General features: G+C 36.6%; 3 protein-coding genes across 5 annotated transcripts; 1 reads left to right on the top strand and 2 right to left on the bottom strand.

Moving 5' to 3' along the window:
• Positions 1 to 478: 478 nt before the first annotated feature.
• LOC104906484 (BTB/POZ domain-containing protein At2g04740) lies at positions 479 to 6,784 on the top strand. The gene is made up of 5 exons (XM_010695247.4): positions 479 to 1,088; positions 3,115 to 3,874; positions 4,206 to 4,242; positions 4,317 to 4,450; positions 5,853 to 6,784. The coding sequence occupies exons 1-5, from the start codon at positions 647 to 649 to the stop codon at positions 6,223 to 6,225; spliced, it is 1,746 nt and encodes a 581-aa protein (XP_010693549.2). The 5' UTR covers positions 479 to 646; the 3' UTR covers positions 6,226 to 6,784.
• Positions 6,785 to 7,358: 574 nt separating this feature from the next.
• Positions 7,359 to 16,062, bottom strand: LOC104906485 (fimbrin-5). 3 transcript variants are annotated; one of them, XM_010695249.3, is made up of 15 exons: positions 15,631 to 16,062; positions 15,236 to 15,404; positions 14,943 to 15,113; positions 14,491 to 14,729; positions 14,208 to 14,379; positions 14,080 to 14,118; positions 13,880 to 13,948; positions 13,665 to 13,781; positions 10,558 to 10,769; positions 9,511 to 9,672; positions 9,232 to 9,431; positions 8,705 to 8,862; positions 8,480 to 8,576; positions 7,939 to 8,030; positions 7,359 to 7,764 (listed from the first exon to the last, which is right to left on the bottom strand). In XM_010695249.3, exons 2-15 carry the CDS (start codon positions 15,320 to 15,322, stop codon positions 7,618 to 7,620), a joined length of 1,962 nt encoding a protein of 653 aa, XP_010693551.2. In that variant the 5' UTR covers positions 15,323 to 15,404; positions 15,631 to 16,062; the 3' UTR covers positions 7,359 to 7,617. The 3 variants fall into 3 exon arrangements, with proteins under 3 accessions (XP_010693551.2, XP_010693550.2, XP_057249541.1); XM_010695248.3 differs by having other exon boundaries at positions 15,236 to 15,366; XM_057393558.1 differs by lacking the exon at positions 15,631 to 16,062 and adding an exon at positions 15,519 to 15,539 and having other exon boundaries at positions 15,236 to 15,366.
• A 4,882-nt stretch (positions 16,063 to 20,944) lies between these two features.
• On the bottom strand, positions 20,945 to 23,091 carry LOC104906486 (fasciclin-like arabinogalactan protein 7). The gene is made up of 2 exons (XM_010695251.4): positions 22,699 to 23,091; positions 20,945 to 21,983 (listed from the first exon to the last, which is right to left on the bottom strand). Exon 2 carries the CDS (start codon positions 21,910 to 21,912, stop codon positions 21,139 to 21,141), a length of 774 nt encoding a protein of 257 aa, XP_010693553.2. The 5' UTR covers positions 21,913 to 21,983; positions 22,699 to 23,091; the 3' UTR covers positions 20,945 to 21,138.
• Positions 23,092 to 23,807: the final 716 nt, after the last annotated feature.

Genomic DNA, 23,807 nt, shown 5'->3' with positions numbered 1-23,807 from the left:
TGACAAATAAAAAAAATAATTCGGATATTCAATCCTAAATTTTGTATATTTCGGATTCTAATTTTTTTCTACTAGATTCATATCACATTTTCTCTTAGGAACTTAAACTATGTGATTGAATCAATCCTCCTATATCTGTTATACATCAAGGGCTCCTTCCCCTTCTTCTGATTCCGAGTCGTATAACTCATACATAAAACTATGATCAAGTATAGAACAAGACCCATTTTGCATCATATCTAAAGGATTCTTTAGTTGTCATTCGATCATTTTGACGATAATTTTTTCTGTTCATAGAGATCCCACCAAAACGCATTCTACTTTTAATAGGTCATTGTAAGAATTATTCTCAACGAGTCGACAATAAATGATCTATTCGAAATTATAGATCAAATCGAATAATACGAAATGAACACCCCTACCCACTACCCCATTTAGGACCATATCCATTTCATATAATGACAAAAAAATCCTACCCTTTTCCTCTTTCTCTTTCCACTGCAAGTGTCTGCAACTATAAAATCATACAACCAACCGCCATTCAACCCCAGCAAAACCCCCACCACATTTGCAATTTGCCACCAAAATCTCTCTCATCCTTCTCCACAAAACCCCCACCAAAAAACCCTAAAATCCAAAATTAAAAATGGCCGATCTGTCAGACATATTCCTAGAGGTGGAAGACCTTACATCGTCCCTGCCCACAAAGAAGGTCCCACATGGCGATGTTTTCGAGGCCGCACGAGCCGGGGACGTGGACCGCCTTGGATACCTTCTTGAATCCGGTGTCAATGTCAATGCTAGAGACAAGTGGGATTCTGTTGCTCTTTACTATGCTTGTTTAGCTGGTCATCTTGATGCTGCTCTTATGCTTCTTCTTAATGGCGCCATTTGTGATGAGCATACCTTTGATGGTGATCGTTGCCACTATGCTGCCCTTAATTTTAAGGTCAGGAAGCTTCTTAAAGCTTTTGAGGCTCGTCCTCCGCCTCTGCCGCCGCTTCAGGCTGCTTTAAGGGACACTTTCCTTGCCTGTGTGCCTAATCGCCCGCTTTTCGACTTCACTGATGATCACCTTCCCTTGCCTGGTGAGCTGCCTTTTTTGTTTCTGAATTCTAATTTTTTTAAACTGTAGTGTGTAGCCATCTTTTTAAGAACTTATTAGCCCCGATTGGACCTGATCACCTATTTTCCTTTATGCTTACACATGATTGGACCTGAAACTTATTTTTTGAGGACTATAATTATGTTCAAGTCGAATTGACAATCTTGGAATTGAAACTGTGGTGTATCAATAATCAATGTGTCTTCTTTTTGAGGAATGATGTTTCTATGCTGTAATATAATAGTATTAGAGCATGTTTGGTTCTAAGTCATGGAATGTAAAGGAAATGTAATCAGATAGAGTACTGAAATGGTAACAAAAAGTTACCTTTATGGGGTGTTTGGTTTAGGCTTTGGAATAGGAAGGGTAAGAAAACCATTATCACTAACATATGGATTTTGCTAATGGGGAAGGGGAAGTAACAAATTAAGGGAATTTATTACCACCAAGTAATGGTAATGCATTGGGGAGAAGTTGAACCAAACAAGAAGAAAGGGAATAGGTATTTGATTCCGTTTATTAGAGCTAAATAATGTTGAATTAAACTAGCTCTTAGATACTATTGTTATTTAGAGGTGGCTACAAGAGCTTTCAGTAGTAATTTTTAAAAGTCACTCTGGGTATGTATTTTATTTTTTCAGTTGGGGAAGGAGAGGGGCCCGATTGGGGGGGGGGGAAGCAGGGTACTTGAACAGAGGGAGGGTGAAGTGGCTTTATATTCCCCTGTACTATGGATAAGTAAATATACTTTGCCACACTCCTTATGCAGTGTGTTGGTCCGAGTATTTTTCTCCCTCAAATGGTGCGCGCCACTCTTGCGTTTTGGCGACAAGGGGGCAAGCCAGATGGGGAACGGAGTTGGGGAAAACGGGGATTTTTGCCTATTGACAAAGTCAGGCTTCAGTCCATGCTTGGGTGTGCTTACTGAGAGCTATAAGGCATAAGCGGGGACGGAGTTGGGGAAAGCAGGACTTTACGGAAAGTGACAAGCCTGAGGTGGGAGTTGTAAGACGAGAGACAACACGTTTTCTATGTTGGCTAATAATACATAGTGGTGAACACTGAACCAACGGAAACGTAATAACTTGTCTAAACTAGCACCAGGTCACGCCCAAGGGTCAACTTGCACAAAGTACCACCAAGCATGCCTTGAGGTTCTAGAAAACATAATAAAGACTTCTAGAAAGCATAAAGATAATTATCGTACATAGAAATAAAGGAAAGATTCTAATTGAGGTCCTATGCATAGGGTGAAGAGAACATACTCTCACACTTTTATTAAATCCACCTGTTCCTTGGATTATGGACCAATTTCTTTGATAGGCGTCTATTTTCTTTATTGTCATGAACTTGGTTTGAAAATACGGTTCTGGTCACAATTGTGAAAATGCTTGTGGTTTTGTGGGAACAGAACGGAATGAAAACGTTTCGACATGGACTGCATCACGGTTTATCATACTGTTATCTGCACTATATACTATTTAAATAGTTTATATAGCATTTGTTTTTCCCCTTAAAAGTTAAAACCACCATTCACCATAGATCTTGTGTTTGCCATTTGCTTGCCTCTTCTTCGCTCTATCTGTATCATTTTAGGTTGTTTTATGTCATTATTAGAGGAAGATGTAGGGAGCGGTGGGAATCTCCGGAAAAAGAAAATCTGGAAAGTAGTGTCTTAATACGGGAAATTCGGGAAATGTGGGCGAAATTTCCTTGTCATGGTTGGTTTGGCCAAAATTCCAGCTTATTTAAATCCACTAGTTTGAAACGGTCAAGTTCGGTTTGCCAAAGTTGAAAATTGTTCCAATACGGGCGAATGGAACTGATTTGACCGTATTTTCGTGCCATGGTCATGAATGAAAAATTGAAAATGCCATTCTGTCTTCTTGTGTCCTTCCTGTCTAAATGCTTCCTGAAGTGTTCAGCCATTACTCCTTCATGATTTTTGTATGCAATCAAACTTATATACCTGTGAAGCCTTACTTTAGTTTGTCTCTTGTGTTCTGTAGGCTCGTCGAAGCTGGATGGACCCAATCAGAACTACTTCTCCCCAGATGTTGTATTTTATGTGCACGGTAGGCCCATAGAAGCTCATAGAGTAATTTTAAGTGCTCGGTCGCCATATTTTAAGAAGAAGTTTGAGAATGATTGGAAGGATCGAAGAGAAGTAAGATTTTCAAAGGAGAAATTATCTCATCCTGCTCTCTACAGCCTCTTGCACTTCTTTTATTCTGACCGGCTAGAGGTTGCAGTAGATGACATGGAGGATTTAGTCAGAATTTGCAAAGTCTGTGAATGTGAAGAAATGCGGAGGGTGATTGAGAAAGAACTAGCTCACCAGAAGTTCACAGAATACAAAGCTTTGCAAGAAATAGACAGCTCTCAAAGGCGTTTTGTATTGCAGGGCTTGTCCCTTCCTGAGGAAGACCGTCTTCCTGCTGCTTTACATCATATTCTTCAGCTTTCCTTGAACAATTCCTCTACAAAACAGGACATAGATAATGTTGCCCTTAATTTAGTAGCTTCTGCTGGTAGATTACAGATCCATGAACATGCGAGCGATCTTGCTGATATATGTGTTGGAGTTGATGGGCGGGTTTTTCGCTGCCATCAAGTTGTCTTGGCTTCGAGATCAGACTATTTCAGAACAAGAATTTCCCGGATGGATGATTTTCTGGAGGTGAACAATGACGTTCTTGGTCATACTCTTCCCTATCTTGAAGAGCATGATTTGAGCCATGAGGCATTTGAGAAAATGATAGAATACATGTATGTATTTTTTCCCCTGTCGTATCAGCATTCTGTAGCAAATGTAATTTATGAGTATCAATGGTGGTGCATAGCTTGTCAAATTCAAGGCAGATTATTAGAGAGTGTTGCATATTGCATAATACTTATTACATGTTTTATGGTGCACTATTTATATGCTGCTATCCCCTTTATTTGGCTAGGATTCATATGCTGCTACTTTAGAGTTCCTTTTTTCTCTACCAAAATTTGGACTGGTAAATCAACGTTTTTCCACATACACATGGTCTGATTTCTATTCTCTTTGTCTCATTGGCATGTGCTAACTTTGTAATTAATATTTTGGTTGAAGGTACACTGATGTTTTGAAAGATGTGGATCCTCAACAGGTGAGCTTCTTATTTGTAATGAGTATATACTTCTTCCTTCTCTCTGCTCAAGAAATGCTATTTCTCTGTATTAGGCTGAGGAGTTATTTGATGCTGCTTCGAGATATTTGTTATTTCCCCTGAAGCGTGCTGTAGCTGATGCACTACTCCCGCACCTAGAAATGGCCTCACCTTCAGAATTATGCCACTGGCTGCTATTAGCAGATATGTAAGTTCTCAATTGTTTATGTATTTAATTTTTACAAGGTATAGCAGATGCAAGTGGAGTTGTATGCCTATTTCTTTTCGCGATTTTCTGTCTGTCATGCTAAATTGGATAAAGCAGCAGAAATCGTATGTGATTGGGAGATACTTATGATATTTACGCAAAGTATTGTAGTTTTGCCGTCCAGTTCAGATACTAGGACCTAGGTTGAACATTCAGACTAGACAGTCATGGATCTCTAATTTTCCATTGGATAAAGCAGCATAAATTGTATGCCCGGGTTGAAGTGTAACTATTTGTTCAAATGTTTGGCAACCATGTTATTGAAGACGCAATGATAAAGTATATATGGAGTGAGGAAGAAGTATGATGTATTCATACTTTTGTCATTCGGAGCCTTTAAAGTATTTTGAGACATGTTAGAAGCACCTGTGATGGATCTTATTCTTGTTTCCATATAGTTTTGAAGGATAATTTTGCAAATGCCCATTGGTTTGATGCATGTTTGACATAGATACAGCAAGGCAAACTATAGAATCAGGTGTAGAAGGGATCTTTTTGGTGACATTCATGCTACTTGGTGTTTAGGTTGCTTTATTTATATGTATACTCTGCTGATATGTCCTAGCTGATGCTTTCCTTTCCCTTGACAAAAGGAAAAGGCTTAACGCATATATATTTGTGGCTTGTGGAATCTTCCTTCCTTGGATTGTTATCTTTATTCAGACCCAACGCTTTTTGGATGGTTTTTAACTTATAAATATTTAAAAAAGTCAAAAGTCAGTCTAGTTTCGAAATGCCTTGGTGAACGTAAGAATCAGAGATTGAGAACTTTCGCCATTTTGCTTGAAGAAAATTGATGTTTATTCATAATGGGTAGTCCACTCAATATATAACTTCTGTTTTTCCTTTGTAATTTTTTGCGACATATTTGTTCTTGTGCAGTTTAATTATAGGTTAACTTTGTGGTGTATATGATTTATCATGGACGCTGGATGGAACCTGGACATGAGTTCCCTGAGAGCCACTTTTATGATCTCCGTGTACCTTATAGTACAGTTGCTGTTAGGATATTCTTGATCTTTTAGCTAGTAGCGATATTATCTCTATTGCTCTTGCATCATATTGCTATTGTCACTGCAAAGTCATTTTCTTCTTGTTTGTTGTCTTCCATCGTTTTGGGAGAAAGAAATGCTAGTCATTGACTCAGGTAACCAAGAAGGGATGTCAGGACAAAATCTCTCTGTTTCAGTAGCTTAAAGTTAAGAGAAATCTGCTAGTTCACATTAGTTTTGCTTGCTACATAAAGCTTTTCAATTTGTGATTTTGATCTTTGCTCTTTTTAATATTATGTATATATATATATATATTTTTTATTTTCATGGTAACTTGGCTGCTTATGTAGGTATGGTGTCCTGAAGATTAGGGAGTACAGTCTCGATGCGATGGCTTGCAACTTTGAGACATTTGCCGACACACAAGAATTCCGCGCGATGCTTTTGACGCTTCCACCACCATCAGGAGACTCGTCCCTCCGTACTACTGCCCCTAGTGCCCCTGGAGGAGGAGGAATTCATGACCAGGGGAACGTTCTTGATGATTTGCGGGAGAAGTGGCTCGAGATTGAGGCTGCTGAGTTGGATAAGAGAGATGAGAGTGCCTTACTTTTTGACAAGCGACTGGAGATGCTAATGCACATTGCCGAACAAGAACAAGAACAAGAAAAAGAGATGTCGAATTCAATTAATGGAACTATGAAATGCTCTATGATGGTTTAATAGAGAATTTAACAAGCTATTGTGAATACATAGAAGTGCAATACTGTTGTCACAGTAAGCAATATTTCATCTGAGTGATGGTCCAAGGTGCTATCATCAGCTGCGGTGGTGCTTAACTCATGACTCATGAGTGCCCGAATTTGGGCCTCTGTGTCTTGTGCTACATACTGATATCATTCCTTTCTCCACAATATATAAGAGGCAGTTAATCCCACGCTTTGGAAACTACGCTTATGGAAGGGTTTTGACTTCTAAGTGAATAGGTTCTATTCTAGCTTTTACACTTGTGGAAAATGAATACCTATATGCTATGATGTATTTAGTTCAGCCCCAATTCTGTGGCCATGCTCTTAGTCAATTTGTTTCATCCTTTCCCCCCCTTTTTTTTTGTAATATGAATGAAATTACATAGGAAATATAAGTATAACAATATTAAATTATGTAATATACTCATATGTATATTAACATTTACGGTTTACCTAAAACTTTGAACAATTTTACTTGTGTAAATTGGACTATTTATTTTTAATATTAGATCCAGACTATTCGTTACGTTGAATTTAAATTTACATATTAATAAATTTGTACATTATTAATTGGCATTATATTCTACAAATCTTTGTTAATTTATAGTATAACTATACTCTTTCACCCCACAACTCCATGCATAATTATACTCCATATTTATATTCTATGAACACAACTAACTACAAATGTCCTAACATACCATAGACATGAGATCAAATATTGAGATATTTAATTTAATAATAGCTTTTACAGATAAATAAACAATAATCTCAATGTCCATCAATTAAAAAATAATTTAGCTGAGTTCTTAAGAGTATGTTACTGTGTTGATGTTATTTTCTCCACATTCAATCTTTTGTTTGCACCGGCTGAAAATAATAGTTAGGTTTCCTCAACTTGTGATAATGAATAATGATATACACAATGGTGACATTGAAAAAATACTCCTAAAGGATAGCTTACACTCACACACAACCATGTCTTGGGTACATTTGTGCTCCACCACCACTTCTAGATATCTATTGAAGCAGTAAAATTACCAGCTTTTCCAAGCTTAAGTTTTTTCCATAATGAAGAAAAAAGATGATCTTTCGATGCTCCATATATACAACCCAAACAAACTTACTTTGCGCTTATCATCAATAAATGAATTGTGCCAACATGTATACATCTTAACTATTTAAGTGAATTTACATGTGAAAACAAGTAACTAAACAAAATTTGCATTTTTTTTTTACGTTTCGACTCTTTCTTTTGTTAATCCTATTTCTTTCTTTTGTTTTAAGTACTTCCTGTTGGTATGGCCAAGATAATTGAACACAAAAAAATAAAGCAAACTCAAAAAACATTTGTTCCACTAAAAAATCATTCCTCTTCTGGCTGGTCCTCTTCTTGGGGTTCGGATGCTTCGGCAGGATCAGTTTCTTCAAGAACGGCCAACTGCCCGGGTTTTTTCTGAAGGCTCCAGTACATGATGCTTGCTGTTAAGGTAAGTACCATCTTCTGATTTACCTGTCAAAAGAAAGCATACAATATTGTTAAATCTGAAACTAATGAAAGACCAACTATACAGAGAAACAATGACAGAAGCAAACAATAACAGAACTAACGTCTACAGCCAGCAGGTTGAAAAATGGAAAGGAGCAAAGCATCACAACGATTAATTGAAGGATTACAATTTCTTACCTCTAAAATATCCTCCGGCAACAAGAATATAGAACATCCAAGTTTTCTAGCAACACTGATTATGTAAGATGCATTCAGCTTCTTATCCTCATCTGTGGTCACATAAAGATTATCAATAGCATTCAATTTTCTGTCCCTTCTGCTATTGCAAGATGCAAACAAAAACATGGAATTCATTTTTTAAGAGGGACACTGAACATACTAGGTGAAAGGGAAAACATTTCATATGTTCTTTCTTTTTAGAATTAATTGTAAATAAATTAATATTGCTTTTTTATCTATCAAGTTTGGCGATACCCTTGATTTATCTATCAAGTTTGGCGATACCCTTCCCGCTTTTGGTCCCCAGTGAAAACTTGTTACACAAGTTCAATATTGCTTTTTTTTTTTTGGGTCCAAATTCTTAATCTTGTTCAGAAGACATCCCAAACATGGGATTTATGGTGACAATTTTTCCATAAAGAATTGAAAGGGGGTGGTCTTTGAAGCAATGATAGAAAATAGATATTTTAGTTGCATATTCAACACAGTGACGATGTACCATTTTCGCCTTTGGTTACAACTGTCCAATCAACCACTCTTGGCTCCACTGAACTAAGAAGTTCCAGGAAAAATATCCCACTCGATAGACTTTTATCCTGAAATGAAATCAGACTCAATTGTAAAAGATCGACTCTGCTCAGTCATAAATCAAGCAACTTTTAATTGATATAGCTACCAAAAGATTGCAGATATGGATGGTTACAGAACCCAGAGTAGTACATACCTTGAAGCTGTCCATTTGAGAAGATTTTCCTGAACTTTTGACCTTTTTGTTTGCCCAATCAAGAATATGTGCATCTGTAATCTCCCTTCCGTGTGAAAAAGATCTCAAATTTTTCAACAGTTGGAGCATTGTAAACCTCATCAACTGCCAGAGAAAGGCTGAGAGAGACCATATTTGAAATAGGTTAGATGTATTTCAGAGTAAGCTAAGAAAAGCAGGAAAACAACAAATATCCAAACATACATATTAAGGCATTATACTGGGGCATGACATGGTTTTATGGATAATTAAGCTCAGCAAAATGCCATGGCACACAACCACTAGGGCTCATGAAATATCTAAGGAAACAGCCAAAGCATCATACCAGTATATAATATGATCAATAATATACTTCTATATGCTAATGCCTTAGAAACACATGCACCAGCACAATTTTGACAGCATGTCTGAAATATTCTGAAAATAAGGCTCTCAGGATCCATAGTATAACCAAAGAGGTATGGAGAAAATGGCGAAGGAAAGCTAACCTATAATTAATTTCTTATTCCCTTGTACAATATCATTTCCAGCAACGTTCACTAGGGACAAGTTCAAGTTTTTTCCAATATCAATGACTTGATTGCAATTTTCAACCTTCTTGAAAGGCATCTTGATAGGAGGTTTGCTGGTGTGCTTCCAGTTAACTGATCCTGGAGAAACTTTATCCAGCACTTCCAAAAGAACCCACCTGCGAAGGAGGACTGCAAATTAGCCTAATCAAACTTCATAAACATTCTAGATATGACAGCATGAGACAAGATTCCCACCCTGGTCTAACATCCTCAAACAAATTATTGACATATGTTGAAACTCCTAGACTATTAATCCAAAGCCGGAAGCATCTCTCTTCCCTTGAAGTTTCAGTGTCATCATCTAAAACATTCGTTAGGGATATCTTCTCAGTATCAACCTCAGCAGTCAGACCGTTTCTGCACAGCAAAGTTGAAACCTTGTGAATATTTCAATAATTACAGAAGCAAAAATAACACATGCCCTACACTAGAGAAAGGGGATCAACGCAACACCATCATCAACCCCATAACTACGAAGAAAAAAGATTTTCTGACCAAATTTGCAACATTCAGTATGGAAAGTTCGTCAAGACATGTTTACATGTAAGTCCTGCATTGATGCTGAGTGTCGTACAATCAAAAAAAATAAAACTTGTAACACGTGCCATGTGGCAACATATATAATATGCTCTTGGGTAGATGATAAAGACATAAGGTGTTCCTTTTCCAAATACAAATGAAGGTGTAACGCAACCTCTCTCCTTCCCTCCCTAAAAACACTCAAAAATAAAAAAAGATACATATAGTGCTGATATAACAGCTCAGATGTCACATCAACCACCATGGCCACCTCAAAGCTGATTTCCTCCGCAACAGTTTGAAGTGAGAAAGTAAAGAAAAGATCTATAGGCAATTCAAATTAAGTTTCCGAAAGAATGAAATTTTGAGGCAACCAAGTTCTCATGGGGATACGTACATACTACATAGCATTTGCAAACAGTTGTAAAAAAGGAAAGAACGTAAAATAGAAATGAGAGATAAATTTCAATTTACCTTACTATGAATAATGAAATAACCAAGACCTGATTTGAACAGCTTAAAGCTTGATGATGGCAAATGTTATTTTCATATAGAAATAAATATGCTGGTGACATTGACAGGAAAGTAAGTCTAAGCTTTAGCAATAACATAGTCTCCCCTATAAATGCGTCGAGGTAAAATAAATCCAGAACTTTTGAACTTTTTCATTCAAGGTGGTGATAATCTGAAACATACAAAGGGAAAGTGGAAAAAAAGAATTACCTGTGCTGGAAAATCTGAGCAACAAATGTAAGATTCAGATTTGTTGATCCCTCTACAATATCCTTTGGACTAATATATTTCTTGCAATCCAATTTCTCTGCTTGCTCCACAATCAATTTTGCTCGTTGAGTAGGATCTTTTGTTTCCAATGTTGAGGTGGTACTGTGTTCAGGTGCAAGTACGTTAAGTAAATGAGCGTAAGCTTCACCATCCTGGAAATGTAGCATATAATTCGATCGATTAGATTGTTTTGTATTGTAGAACACAATAATTACAGCTGTTGCTGAACTTGACTTGTAATCACCTAACATACAGAGCTATACAACCAAAGCACATATCTTTGATTGTGTAATTTCAACTAACAACTCCTCATCTGATAGAGGCTGTTATATGGAATCTCAATTACAGTGAAATTCTGCACTTTCTTGTCTGTCATATAAAAAAGCTCCTAGAAGTTTGGGGTTGAGAAAGTATAAGCCAAACAAATTCTTCACTTAACCAAACAGGGCCATCTTCTGTTCAACTTATAAAAATTTGACTCACCAAAAATCAGCTTCATTAGTACAAAATTCTTATCAGAAAATTTCAGTTTTAATCAGTAATTGCATGTGTGTCTAACACTTAAGATTTGCAAAAATAACTTTCGGTTTGAATCAGTAGAAATAACTCCAATTCAGTGAGAATCGATGAAGAAAAAGAGGAGTCTACTTACTAAATTGATTTTGTATAATATTAGCTCAAAGAACCAGAAACAATACCTAAATTTGGAAACAAAGTTGCTTAAAAGACAAGTAAAAATTATTTATTCCATTTGTTAGTACGAGGAAGCTTGGATGGGATAGTATTTAAGCAGTCTACACGAAGGCATTTCTAGAGGCTGATGAACAGACTTTCTCAACTCATGTTAGGGGTTCATGATTTCAGATAAGCACTAATAATGTCATCAAGATCGTAGGACTTGCAATGTTCCTAATAAGATGAAAGCCTTTATCTAGACAATTGGTTTGATTAAAGTCAACTCATAATTTGCTTTGTTCTAAGAAGTCCAGCTTAAAGAATCTCCTTAAGTGTTAGTGTTACATCTCCATAACAAAAAAAGGAAATAATAATGATAAAAAAAGCTATTTATATTTCAATCTCTTGGTGATGCATCAACACTTTTGCTTCAGGTCGGATCCATAAGAATGACTATTAACAGTTAAGGCTCTCTCTTTGGATGTTTCCTGGGGTCTACAAAGTGCAGACAAAGTTTTACATTTGTTTCTTCAGTACCAGCTTACATAGGAACTTTTGTTTCCACCACGGGAAAGATAAGGACAAGAAAATATGAGTCGAATAAGTTCATTCCGATGGGAATCTGATCCAAGAACACTAGAGTCTTCTCATTTTAACTTTTGTCTTTGCAGAGAAAGGGGGTTCTGTTACTGACATTCAATGGAACTAGAATTTCTAGCCCTTTGATCCATTTCAAGGAATTGTATCCTTACCAATTACCATACTTCACTCAAACATCTTCTTTCATCCCAACAAATAGAAAAGGAAGTCTCTGACGTGCATCATTGCACAGATGGAAATCAGGACTTAATTATTCCAGAAGCATGTTACAGTGATCAATCCTCCTTAAGGATGGTCAAATTCTTTTTGTCTCCGTTTATACCGCCTCAACTGTTGTTCTCTTTGAGACCTACTCCATACAAGAAAGCATAGAACCATGGAAACCTACAAAAGGTCGCCTTCTCCCTCTATGCTTGGTAGCCTAAACAAAGCACCATGATGCTTTAAGTAAATACAGCAGCTAAGCCATGCCAAGGATCCAAAATGCTTACTAAATTCCTAAAATATCTGATGGATCCACCTGTTCAACAGACCTATGAATTTCAAATGAAGCCCAATTTGCATCCAATAGATCTATAAATCATTTTTGAATGTCCAAGGACACTGCATATATCGAACTTTGAGCTTAGGCTGGCAAATATTTTAAGAAGGTAGTATAACAGATTAATTGCACAACATTTGAAATCTGGATTCCACCAGAAGCATCTATACCTCCGAGATGGTTCATTTCAGATGAAGTGATGATGCATAAGAATGCTTCCAGAGTCATTTCCACCCAGGAAAATTTTAACTCTTCTCAAGATCCACTTCTTAACTCCTACTACAATTTACAGGCTTCGGGGAAGAATAGTCCTTTCAATCTTAAATTCTTAATCCACATGATACCATTACTCAGTGCCTGTAACAAGGCTTCCACCGCAGGCAGGACAGAAAGGAATTTGATGAACATGACCTTCTAACTACAACTGCAGGTAAGCTCTTTCATTCCAGGTACCAAACTCAAAAGCTTACTAAATTCTATTACTATAAGCAGCTGGATATAAGAAACCAGAGGAATTGCCTAATATATATCATGAAATAGTTTAGCTAAATTTTAAACTTCGGTTATGTTGCAATATAATTTCCACGAGTGCCTCCGCAGAACTTCCCATTGCCATAAATAATATACTGAATTGCATACAGTAACCTTAGCAACATGATAGAGATTGTCCATTCCATACTAAGCCAAGAGAAGTTCAATTATGCTGTTTCACCTTGTAAAAAGCAGACTATATGTAGCTACTGCAATAATAGTTGCAGGCTTGCAGCATTCCTAACAATTTGGTATATGAAACAGACTATTTACACTGGAAGGAGCATCTCAAAAGTCGGCCCTGTATGCCACTCAACCCCCGGTCATTTGTCCAAATCTCAAGATTGTCAAAGTCCAATACAAGGACATATGTATCCATGCAATTATAGTTTAAAGAAATAAAAGCAATTCCCTCCTCAAGGAATAAGCTGCCCGTGCATCAAAATCTACCTCCCATAAGAAAACAGATTCATCAAAGTCAAAGTTGCATGGATAGCCTGCAAAATAGTTTCTCAGATGCACAGTTCGCAAATTTTTTATTTCTCGATCTCCGTAAGTTCTAGAATCTAGAATGCTAGATTACACCATATTACGGTGCACTAATAAAACTACTCATTGAGAAGCAGGAATAGCCAATGAAACAGATGCTCTAAGTTTTGTCATTTGGAAGTTTCATTTTCAGGGTCATTGAAGAGCTTACCTTCAAATCAGTTGAAAAATTTGTCACCTCCTTTGTATATCCTGATTTCTTCAGCTGGAAGTTCATCCATTTCAACAAGACCTTTTCTGGAGCCAAACTCATGAGCTCCTCCACATCCTGCAAAAAGTTTTACATAATCACAAACCTGCTAGCTAGCTTCCACGTGGAAAGTAGTACACAATGTTTCAAAAATGTCAAGACAAGAAGCTTCAGACCTGATTATCATCCACCAGCTCCACAAGTTGAGGTGTCTTCTTTAAATTGAGGTCAGCTAACAATTGAATCTGATTTACATAGCATACAAGAACATTGCATGAATCTAGCAATTCCATACTTGCAAGCACAAATCCGATATATATGAAGCTAAAGAGGTTACAAGTTACAACCAATAGGTGAAGAGAAGTGGATTAAATACCTTAATAATTTGAGAAATCAACCCCATTAACAGATGGCGCTACATGATGACAATTCAGTGGTTCAGTAACAATTAACTTTAAGATATTCATACCAAGGAATGCGAACAACAAGGTGTTGATGACTTACTCGTCCCTCCACCAAGTCTTGCGTGCCAATATTAACAACCGTGCAACCTATAGCTTTTGCAGAATTAAGACAAAGTGTGTGGTTCTCATTTCTCTCCCATGGATTAAGGTTCTTTTTGGTGTTGATTGCTCTTTCATCTATCGTCCCAGGCACAGCAACATTAATCAGCTTACTGCAAGGAGAGGTAATATTTTAAGTCTTTCAAGCAAGCTATAGGCTAAGTATACAAACCACAAATCAACTATAAAACTATGAAAAACATCCAGGAACCAGAAGTGTATACCAAAGAAGAACTCCGTCTTTTGCAAGGTCGAATAGCTGACTTGTTTTCGGGTCTATTGGTAGAAAGTTCTTCAAAAATGGATCCTCTGCCAGCTGATTGTTAATATGTGTCACATAAGATTCCTTCTCTGATTCACTAATGACATGAAAATGGGTTGTGGTTGATTGTCTGAGGATAGAAGAAGCTCGTTTAAACCCAGCACCTTTCCCACTAGATCGGCCTTGCAACCCAAGATATTCCTGCCCAATGCCATCAAAACTCGAAATGGTTCAGCTCTCCAAATAATAAAATAGGTAGAACATTGCAATTCATTAGAAAAACTAAGCAAACATAAGAACAACATGATATCTTTCCAATATTGCTTCATGGCCACAACTACAATAGCAACAATAAAAACTTTTCATCTAGGGAAAATTCAGCATTACAGCATGATTCCACACAAAAAACCTCACCCTTAAGAAAGATTCAAAATCGATCTCGTGAGTGATGTCAGGATACGAATCCTCCAATGCAGCTCTGACTTCATTTTCTGTATAGGATCCATTGATACCCTTAAGTTTAGCCAAAACTGGTGGCAAATCCGATACCGTAACACGACCAGATTGAGTTCTTAATGCTGAAAACTGTTAACAAACCCCACATTAAGCATGTTACAATCAAATAAACACACCATCTACATTGATTAATCTCACAAAATTAATGATCAGAAGTCAAAGCAAAAAAAAACAGCATTTTTGTCAAAAACCTTAGACTTAAGACTGCGAAGCTCCACTTGGGTGAATTGACTCTGTAACCGAGGATCAGAAACAATTACACCCTCAAATCCAGACATCTTCAATATTTAGTTTTTTCCTCTTTATTGTTCAATCTTCAATCCTATCATCAAAAGTGCAATTAACCCACCATCATCAAAACTACAATAAATGTACAACAATCAATCAAATTTATGACAAAATATCATAAAAATTGAAATAAAAGAATACCCATTTCATAAATATCAATGAAAACATCAAAAAACAAAATTTTACCCATATTCAATACCCATCAAAACAACAGATGATTGATCATAAAGAAAACTGCACAACAAACCCAAATGAAGAAAAATGAAGATTAAGAAAAGAAGAGAGAGAAAAAACAGACCTTGTCAGAATATCATGCTTGAAATGGAAGAAAGAGAAAGTTAGGAGAGAAAAAAAAGTAAAGCCTATAAATACATGACTAAAAAGTTCGCCATTTCTTGCATTGGAGATTTTAGGGACTCTGTTGTTTTAGCATGACAAAGAAAACTTCTTTTTTTTTTTTTGGATTTTATATTGTGTTATTTGATGAAATCAAAGCTATTTTGGACAGAAATCTGAAATATTGAGAATATGGAATGAAATAATTAATGTTGTTTTTTGTGGAACGTCTTCCCTACATGTGTGGGATGTGGACGGTGGAAGAGTGGTGGTGGTGTGGACGGCTAAAATTCTCCTGGACGTGTTTGGATGTTCTACAATTTTCAAAAAAGTTTGCTTTTATATTATTTTTCGATTTTTTTTTTTGTCCCAAACCACTCTAACTTTCAAGTTTTGGGGAGAAATTAGCTTATAATTTTTTTTTGTCCCAAACTATCTTAGTTTTACAATTTTGTTGTTGACAATTAATTTATGTCGGTTTCCGAGGTTTACTTTTGTTTTTTTAGTTCAAAATTATAGGAAAAACAAAATTACCCTTGTGGAAATTGCTTGAGATTCGAGCATACTAAGAGGGTGACTGAGTAGGGTGATTGTTTCAATTTTAGTTTAAGTAGAATGGAAATTTAATGGTGCATTAGTGGTACAAAATGTCACAGAGATATGAGAAAGAGAGAGCGCGTGCACACACGTTAGAAATGGAAATGGATGATGAATCAACATCATCCGCTTAACCCGTTTTTATTAAGTGGGTGAAAACCCGAAATAAATGGATGAAAAGCGGGTGCCGAGGGACGGATGCTTAGTGAGATTTTTTCCATCTGTCACCCGACTCATCACCCGCTTTCATCCATCATCCATATTATCAATTAAACATGTTTATTTACTTACATTATTAAATTTTTTAGTTGAAAATCCTAATATGTATGTATCTTATGACATAATTTTTTTGTAAAAGTTCTAATATATCACCCCACCCGCTAACCACCAGACCCATACGTTCAATCTGTGGACAACAGATGGATGGATGTGGGTGATGGCTTATGCGGGTGGAGCGGATGGATGCGGGTGATGGCTTCACCAGCCCCAAATCCGATCAATTTCCATCTCTAGTTATGGTAGGCAAAATTGAAAAATGGTTTGAAGAGCTCAAGTGATATAAAGTGACATTTAAAAACCCGAAAAAAAAAGTCAATGCTGGTTTCCGGCATAATTAAGGTAGCTGCCAACAACAAAATGGTAAAATTAAGGTAGTTCGGGATAATAATTTTTTTATAAGATAGTTTCTCACAAAAATTTGTAAGTTAAAGGTAGTTTCGGATAAAAAATCCTTATTTTTTAGAATTCAAGGCTCCATGATCTATTTCATAAAGAATGATGATTGGGGTTGATTTTTGTTTTTATGGGAAAAATTATTGACAGTTTAGTACTAAAACTTGGTTCATTGGGCGGGGATCCTTGGACACAACCTTGAATCGACCCGCAAGAAGACCGGCTCGATCTGAATCGCCAGACGACAAGGCTTGAACCGGTCTGGATCCGCAGAATCAAATGGGTTCTCATATTCTAAATTGATGGATGAGGAAATCGACTTAGCCCTAACCTTGAACCGGACCTTGAACAATATGCAACCCTAAAACGACCCGTTAAACCGGCCATGAAAATGCATAAAAATTCTCAATCTTCGACCTAATTATTAAAATCATTAGTGAATATGGACGGTATCAAAAATTATTTATTGTAAATATTTGCGCATATGTAATTAAATATTAAAATGATTTTGCATTTACGCACAAAAAAAAACATCGAATCGGTGGGCTAAACCTGAATCGGTCCAACCTACCCCGAGCATTGAACCATACTTAGCGGGGGCCGAACCAGTTCATGTTTGAGAAAATCCAACCCTAAACCTGAATCGGACCAGATTTATCAGCTATTTGTCTAATTTAGGCTCATGTCGAGCTGAACCAGTCTGACCTCAAATCGGCCAAGATTGGGCCCAGCCTAGCCCATGGCCATGTTTACTTAGTTGACAACAATTTTTTTTAAATGGTTTAAATAATTTTGACATTTTGGATGCACTTTGTATCTTCAACTTTGTAGAAAATGGATTATGTATCTTATATGACTATTAAACATCAAAAAAAAATTGTTTATTAAATCCAAAGGTGATCAAATGGTGGGTCGGGGTAAAATTTTGTGCATAAATCCCACTTTTTTGAGCCATAAACAACAGACTTTTAAGGCCAAACTCATATAGGACCAAAATTTTACTAAAAATTCATTTTAGGTTACCCAAAACCCGTATCAAACCCAAAAAATTCGGGTCCAAAAGATCTGCACAAGCTTGTGCATTTTTCGAGCCGGATTCACTTTGATAAGGTATAATTAAACCCATACTGGCTAATCAAAATTCCAAAATCAGTTGAAAGTTATGTTCCCATGGCCTTTTTCACAAACCTTAAAAATTGTTGAACTGACATCTCGCTCAGGTTTAACCAGTCAGGTTTGCGGGTCACACTACTTGGAAAAGAGGGGGGGTGGTAAGGGAAATCTCACCCCCAAAGAGCCCTAGTGGAGTATATATATATATGATCTCACAACCTTGAAGTCATGAGGTTAAACCTTTACTATTAGGTCAAACTTTGCTCATTAGTAAAAATGTTTTCATGTAAAATTAAGGGGGCTTACTTTGAGGGGGGGGGGGGGTTTTGTTAAATGAGTGTCGTGAGGTTTGACCTGTCAATCTCAGAGATACGAGATTGCAAGTGATACCACTATCACACCACCTCAAACTCATAACTTTAGTTAATTAATTGGACGGTTAAGTAACAACATTTTTTTATAAGGGTATATGGTGTATTAGTTACAAAACTTAGACGGGTATATAATTCAATTCTTGAAACATAAGGGTACTTTCGTACTTGTGCATTGAGTAAAAGTTCAAAGATACCTCGTGAAAAATTCCCCTCTTTGGTACAAGGAAATAGTTGATAAATCTTTTTCTTAAGTTCATTTCCTAAACTATCAAAGGAAAATAAATAAAAGAAATTGGGATTAGAATTTGGAATATACACACTACTCATATGAGTCATATAGTTATTATTTATGGTTGCTAAACGAATAAGGTAAACAATAGAATAATAAAAGACATTTCAGCTTAGTTAAATGTAAAGGATATTAAGAAATGTCATATTTCATTGAGATGATCATAGTTTTTTGAAAATAAAATATTAAATTTGATCCTAATTGTTTGATTTTGCTAGTTTAAATATTTTTTATTATAAATTTTACATGACTCTTTTATTAATTTTATTTTCAAAAAAAAAAAACCTAGAAATTCATTTAATTCTCTTAAGATAACATTATTGTATGCCTCCTCTCCAAATATTTTTTTTAATGTTTCACTTCTTCATCTCCAACTTTTGTATTTTGTGAAAAAGACAAAATTTGTAAGTTTTGACCAACTTTGTATGCACTAATTAATGATATTATCTTTCTTTACTTTTATGCATATGTTTGTATATTAAATTCAGTCAATAGACTATTATATGACAATATTATGTTAAGATAATTGTATCTCTTGGAAACCTATCATGTCAAACTTGGTCGAATTAAAATGAGAGTATCTTTCAACTTTAAGGTTAGGAGTTTAATCCCTATTAGGAGCATTTCAAAAGATGGAACCCCTTATTCTTTCACGCACTCTCAAAGTGACTAGTCACTAGCTCGCTAAGTTGGTTTGAATTAAGGTTTCGACATGGATGGGTCAAGCATCTTATCAACCTTAAAAAGTAAGAATTTTTTTTATTGAAAACCTACCAGACTTGTAATTTGTTCCTAAACAATGTTAGGATTATGATGAAGTCCCATTAGGGACATGTTTTCCCCAGTTTATTTTTAGTTCAGTTCAGTTCAACTCTGGACAATACTTTTACTCTCACTGTCTCACATATCACTATTCATTTCAGTTCACTTCAATTCAATTCAGTTCAGTTGTTTTATACCGAAGAGAACCTGCCCTAGATGTATATTGCAAGTGAGCTCCCTTACCATTTATCCACTCTCAAGATGATTGGGCTTTAATCGCACTATACCCTATATATCATAGCTTTAGCTCAGACCAGATTTAATTACCAAGTAAAAAAATCTCTTTAAAACCTTTATTACTTATAATCTTATTGCAAAAATGTTCTTCTGATCCATTGGGTGTTGGTAAGTCTTGTTATTTCTTTCATATAGGCTTTGATTTAGCCCACCCATCTATATGAGGCATCAAAATCCGCCCATCTACAAGCCCAATGTGGAGAAAGGCGAAAACCTTTCCATATACATTAGTGGAGGTTCGAACTTAAGATCGCGGTCATAAAAATCATGTCCAATATAACCACTCAATTCCCACCTGGATTTCTTGCCTCATTTTTAAGATTCTTTTATTACACCTAATATACCTTTAATGCTCTTTCATATGTTCATTTGGTCAAATGGAGCAAAAAGAAGGGAGACAAATTATGAGTCCAACATAGCCGTTTCTTCTTTAGATGTCACTTCTTCAAGACTCCAAGTATGTCTTAATTAGCTTAAAATCCTTTAATCATCAAAGTGAACAACTTCCGCACCCAAAAAAGGTGAGCAACTTGATGATAACAAAAGAACACCCAAGTGGCCCTCTGGTAATCTGTATTACAGGCTTACAGCTTGATCTTCCCTGGAAATCAAGATACAAAATATTGCAATCAGGGTTAAGGAAAGGGTGCCTTGTGTAACTTTTTGATTTTTTATATTTTTTTATAGGCCCCTTTCGGAAACTCGTGGTAAGATGAATTTCCTCTGGGTTGCCTTCGCACAGGACCACTTATCCAGGGGTCCAACAAGCCCCAAACCCCTCCCCCCAACAATATTGAAATTTTGCTAGATAGGAAACCATACCATTAGACTCGAGGGTCCTTGGTTGTGCAACTTCTTGATTGTATACTCCACTTTACATCTATATACTATATAGGTAAGAAAAAGACCTTACTACACCAGCACCATTAGCTTAGTAGACCATTTATTATATCAAACAATCGAACTTAGTAGGTCAAATCTTTAAACTTTAAGAGTGACGGAGAAAGAATTTGAGAAGCCAGACCCCGAGTGAGCCTCTTGTGAGGGTTTGATCCCATGACCTCACGGTACTAAACCAAGTACATTATTGCACATTTGAATACAGAACCAACCAACATGGATAGTATGACAGACATAGAAGTATGTCAGGAAACCAAACAAAACCCAAAAACTTGAACAAGACATAAATGAGCTAAATATATTGATAGACAAGGTACTCAAAACCAATCTTACATTTCACATACAATGTTTCCAATATAATATCTCATAGAAAAAAGGGGGAATAAAAGAATGATGAAACAATCAAAGGAAATATTGGGAACATACCCACTCCATATAAGTTATAAACCACCAATACTATCCTTTCTTACAAGAGTAGGACAAGTCCCCCTGCTAGTGCCAGAACCAAGCTAGCTACAACTCTACAAGACGCTGAAGCATTCAAGGGTGAGGACGAGGGCGATTTTCCATCTGCAGTCACATCTGCAGGAGCGTCAGCAACAGGGGCTTTCGCCTCAGGAGCTGGTGCTGGGGCAGGCATAGGGGGAATGTCAGTCCCAAAGATCGCCTCAGGAAGAAGCACCTTGTCAACCTGGTAAATAGCAACAGGTTCAGTGGAGAAAACACTGCTGCTAACTTTAGTGACACTCCACCCTGAAGTCATCTGGATGCTACCCGAGACATCAGTGAAGTTCAAGGTGTAATCGCCACCAGCGAAGGTGCTGACAGGCCCCATGCTGCTAAGGTTCTTGAACTCTGAAAGAGAGTAGTAGTGTGGCAAGGCGTGGAAGAGGCACAGCTGCTTAAGCTGGTCATGGGTGAGGTTAGCCAAAGAAGGTTTTTTAAGGGATGAGAAGGCACTATCCTTGGGTACAAAGAGGGTCAAGCCTTCCTCGGTGTCGTTCGCTTGGTTTTGGAAGGTGTCAATGACTTTGGTAGATTGAAGGTAGTTTAAGAAAGTGTGAAAAGGGCCAGCAACACTCAATAATTCAGTCAGGTTTACATAGGCTGGTCCTGGCGCAGGGGCCGGTGACGGGGTTGGGGTTGGAACATGCTTGCTCTTTTTTTGAGCATTTACCAAAGGAGAACTCAACATCACCAACATAATTGTAGCAAACAAAAACTTCATGGTTTTCTCCATCTTTTCTTTGGGTAACAGCTAATCTTACTAGTAAAGGTTTATAGATTTTCACCACAAAGCTCTCCAAATTCCTGCAAATTGAGCAAAACACATCAGAAATTTACACTTCAGCAGTCAAAGTTAGACTTTAATACACAAGTAAATCTGTAAGATATGACAGTTAAACAGACCTCAAAAATTAAATGTACAACTAAAATCAAGCAATAATTACAGATCTTGGCCAGTCAACTCAGAAGAGCAACAAGTCAAGAGCAAATAGTCATAGAAAAAAAAATCTGACTACAAGATAGCAAAATACTCACAATATGGTCAGATTCAGGGACAAACTAAGCACATTGAAGCTACATGCAGAGATTAAAGTACCTCTAAACTTCATTCTACATAAGCATCTTATTAGCCAAAATCTAGCTTAATTGAACTTAATGCAGCAAACCCAAAGTACAAAAAGCTCAACTCTTTAGCCATAAATCAGATCAAACTTCATCAAATTGGTCAAATTCAGTAGTTTTTTAAGTAAAAGCAGTGAATTTATAGTACATTATTTCATTGACAATCAATGCAAATAATAACTTAAAATGGAAACAGATCTAGATCAGTTTATAATAAAACAGTAAAAACAAGTGAAACAATTTACTAAAAAATCAGAATTACCCACAAACTAGATATGATTTCTACATTACTCACATACATAAACATAATAATAGATCAAAACCCAGATTACACAAACAAAAATCATGCAATGAAATGCAAAAAAATAAAAAAATAAAAAGAAAGAAGATGACTTACCTGTAAATAAATAACTCAGAGAACGCCAAAGAAAAGAGAAGTGAGAGAGTGTCAATTTGTAAAGAAGGCTAAAATGTGAGTGTATTTAAAGGGTCTGAGTGTAATTGGCAGGTAAAAGCTTTCAAAAGCTGCTCATGAGCTGGGCCTTAAGATAAAAAAAGATTTGGTTGGTGCTAAACTACATGAAGGTATTCCACAAAATAAAGTTGTATAGAAAACTATAGTATAAAATTATAATGGTATTTGAGTGTTTTGTTGGAAATAGAGATCTAGAATATGTTGATGTAAGGTGGGATTTCCAAATCAACCCTCAAACTTATAATTGTACACATTTTATGGGTCTCCAACCTTGCACTCTACCCCATCATTACTATTAAGTATCATGGCATTGTTTTGCATCTCTTGCTATGTAATTTTCAGGGATACAAAATTGCACCCTAATATGCATTTTTTAGGGATGGATTTTTTGTGTTCAATTTTAGGAACCTTTTGGTAAATGATTCATCATTTGATAGTTGTCCTATATATAACTATAAGTCTATAAGAGCATGTACAATGGTGAAACTTCAGAGTTTCTCACTCCTAACTACTTCCTCCGTCTTTTAGGGGCTCTACTATTTACTGTCCGTATTTTACTAAAAATCGCCCATATTAAATTCACTACATTTTAAAATTACCCCTACATATACTCACTCTCACTTACTCTTCTCTCACCTCACTCCAACCTCAACACCAACCACCACTACAACCACAATTATCACCACCACCACCACCATCGTAACCACCGCCACCACCACCATCGCAACCAACACCGCTTCACCACAAACACTACCTCAACCACAAACACCGGATACCACCACCATGATCAACGGGACACTGCTAGCGAGGAGCATGGGTCCAAGGAAGAAGATGAAAGAAGCCGGAGAATCATCAACCCAGCTAGAGTAGTGATCTTCTTCTTTACTAGATCAAACTTAAAACTTCCCGACCTCAAGCCTCTGATAAAGGCGTCAAAGGCCACCCCAGCATTCAGATGTTGAATCTGCAATGCCTCTAAATTAAATCTTTTGACAAAACTTCTTAAAGCTTCCTTTGGTCCTTCGATATTT

Source organism: Beta vulgaris, chromosome 3, assembly GCF_026745355.1.
Source record: "Beta vulgaris subsp. vulgaris cultivar EL10 chromosome 3, EL10.2, whole genome shotgun sequence".
Taxonomy (NCBI): Eukaryota; Viridiplantae; Streptophyta; class Magnoliopsida; order Caryophyllales; family Amaranthaceae; genus Beta; species Beta vulgaris.
This window is presented reverse-complemented; position numbering and strand designations above follow the sequence as displayed.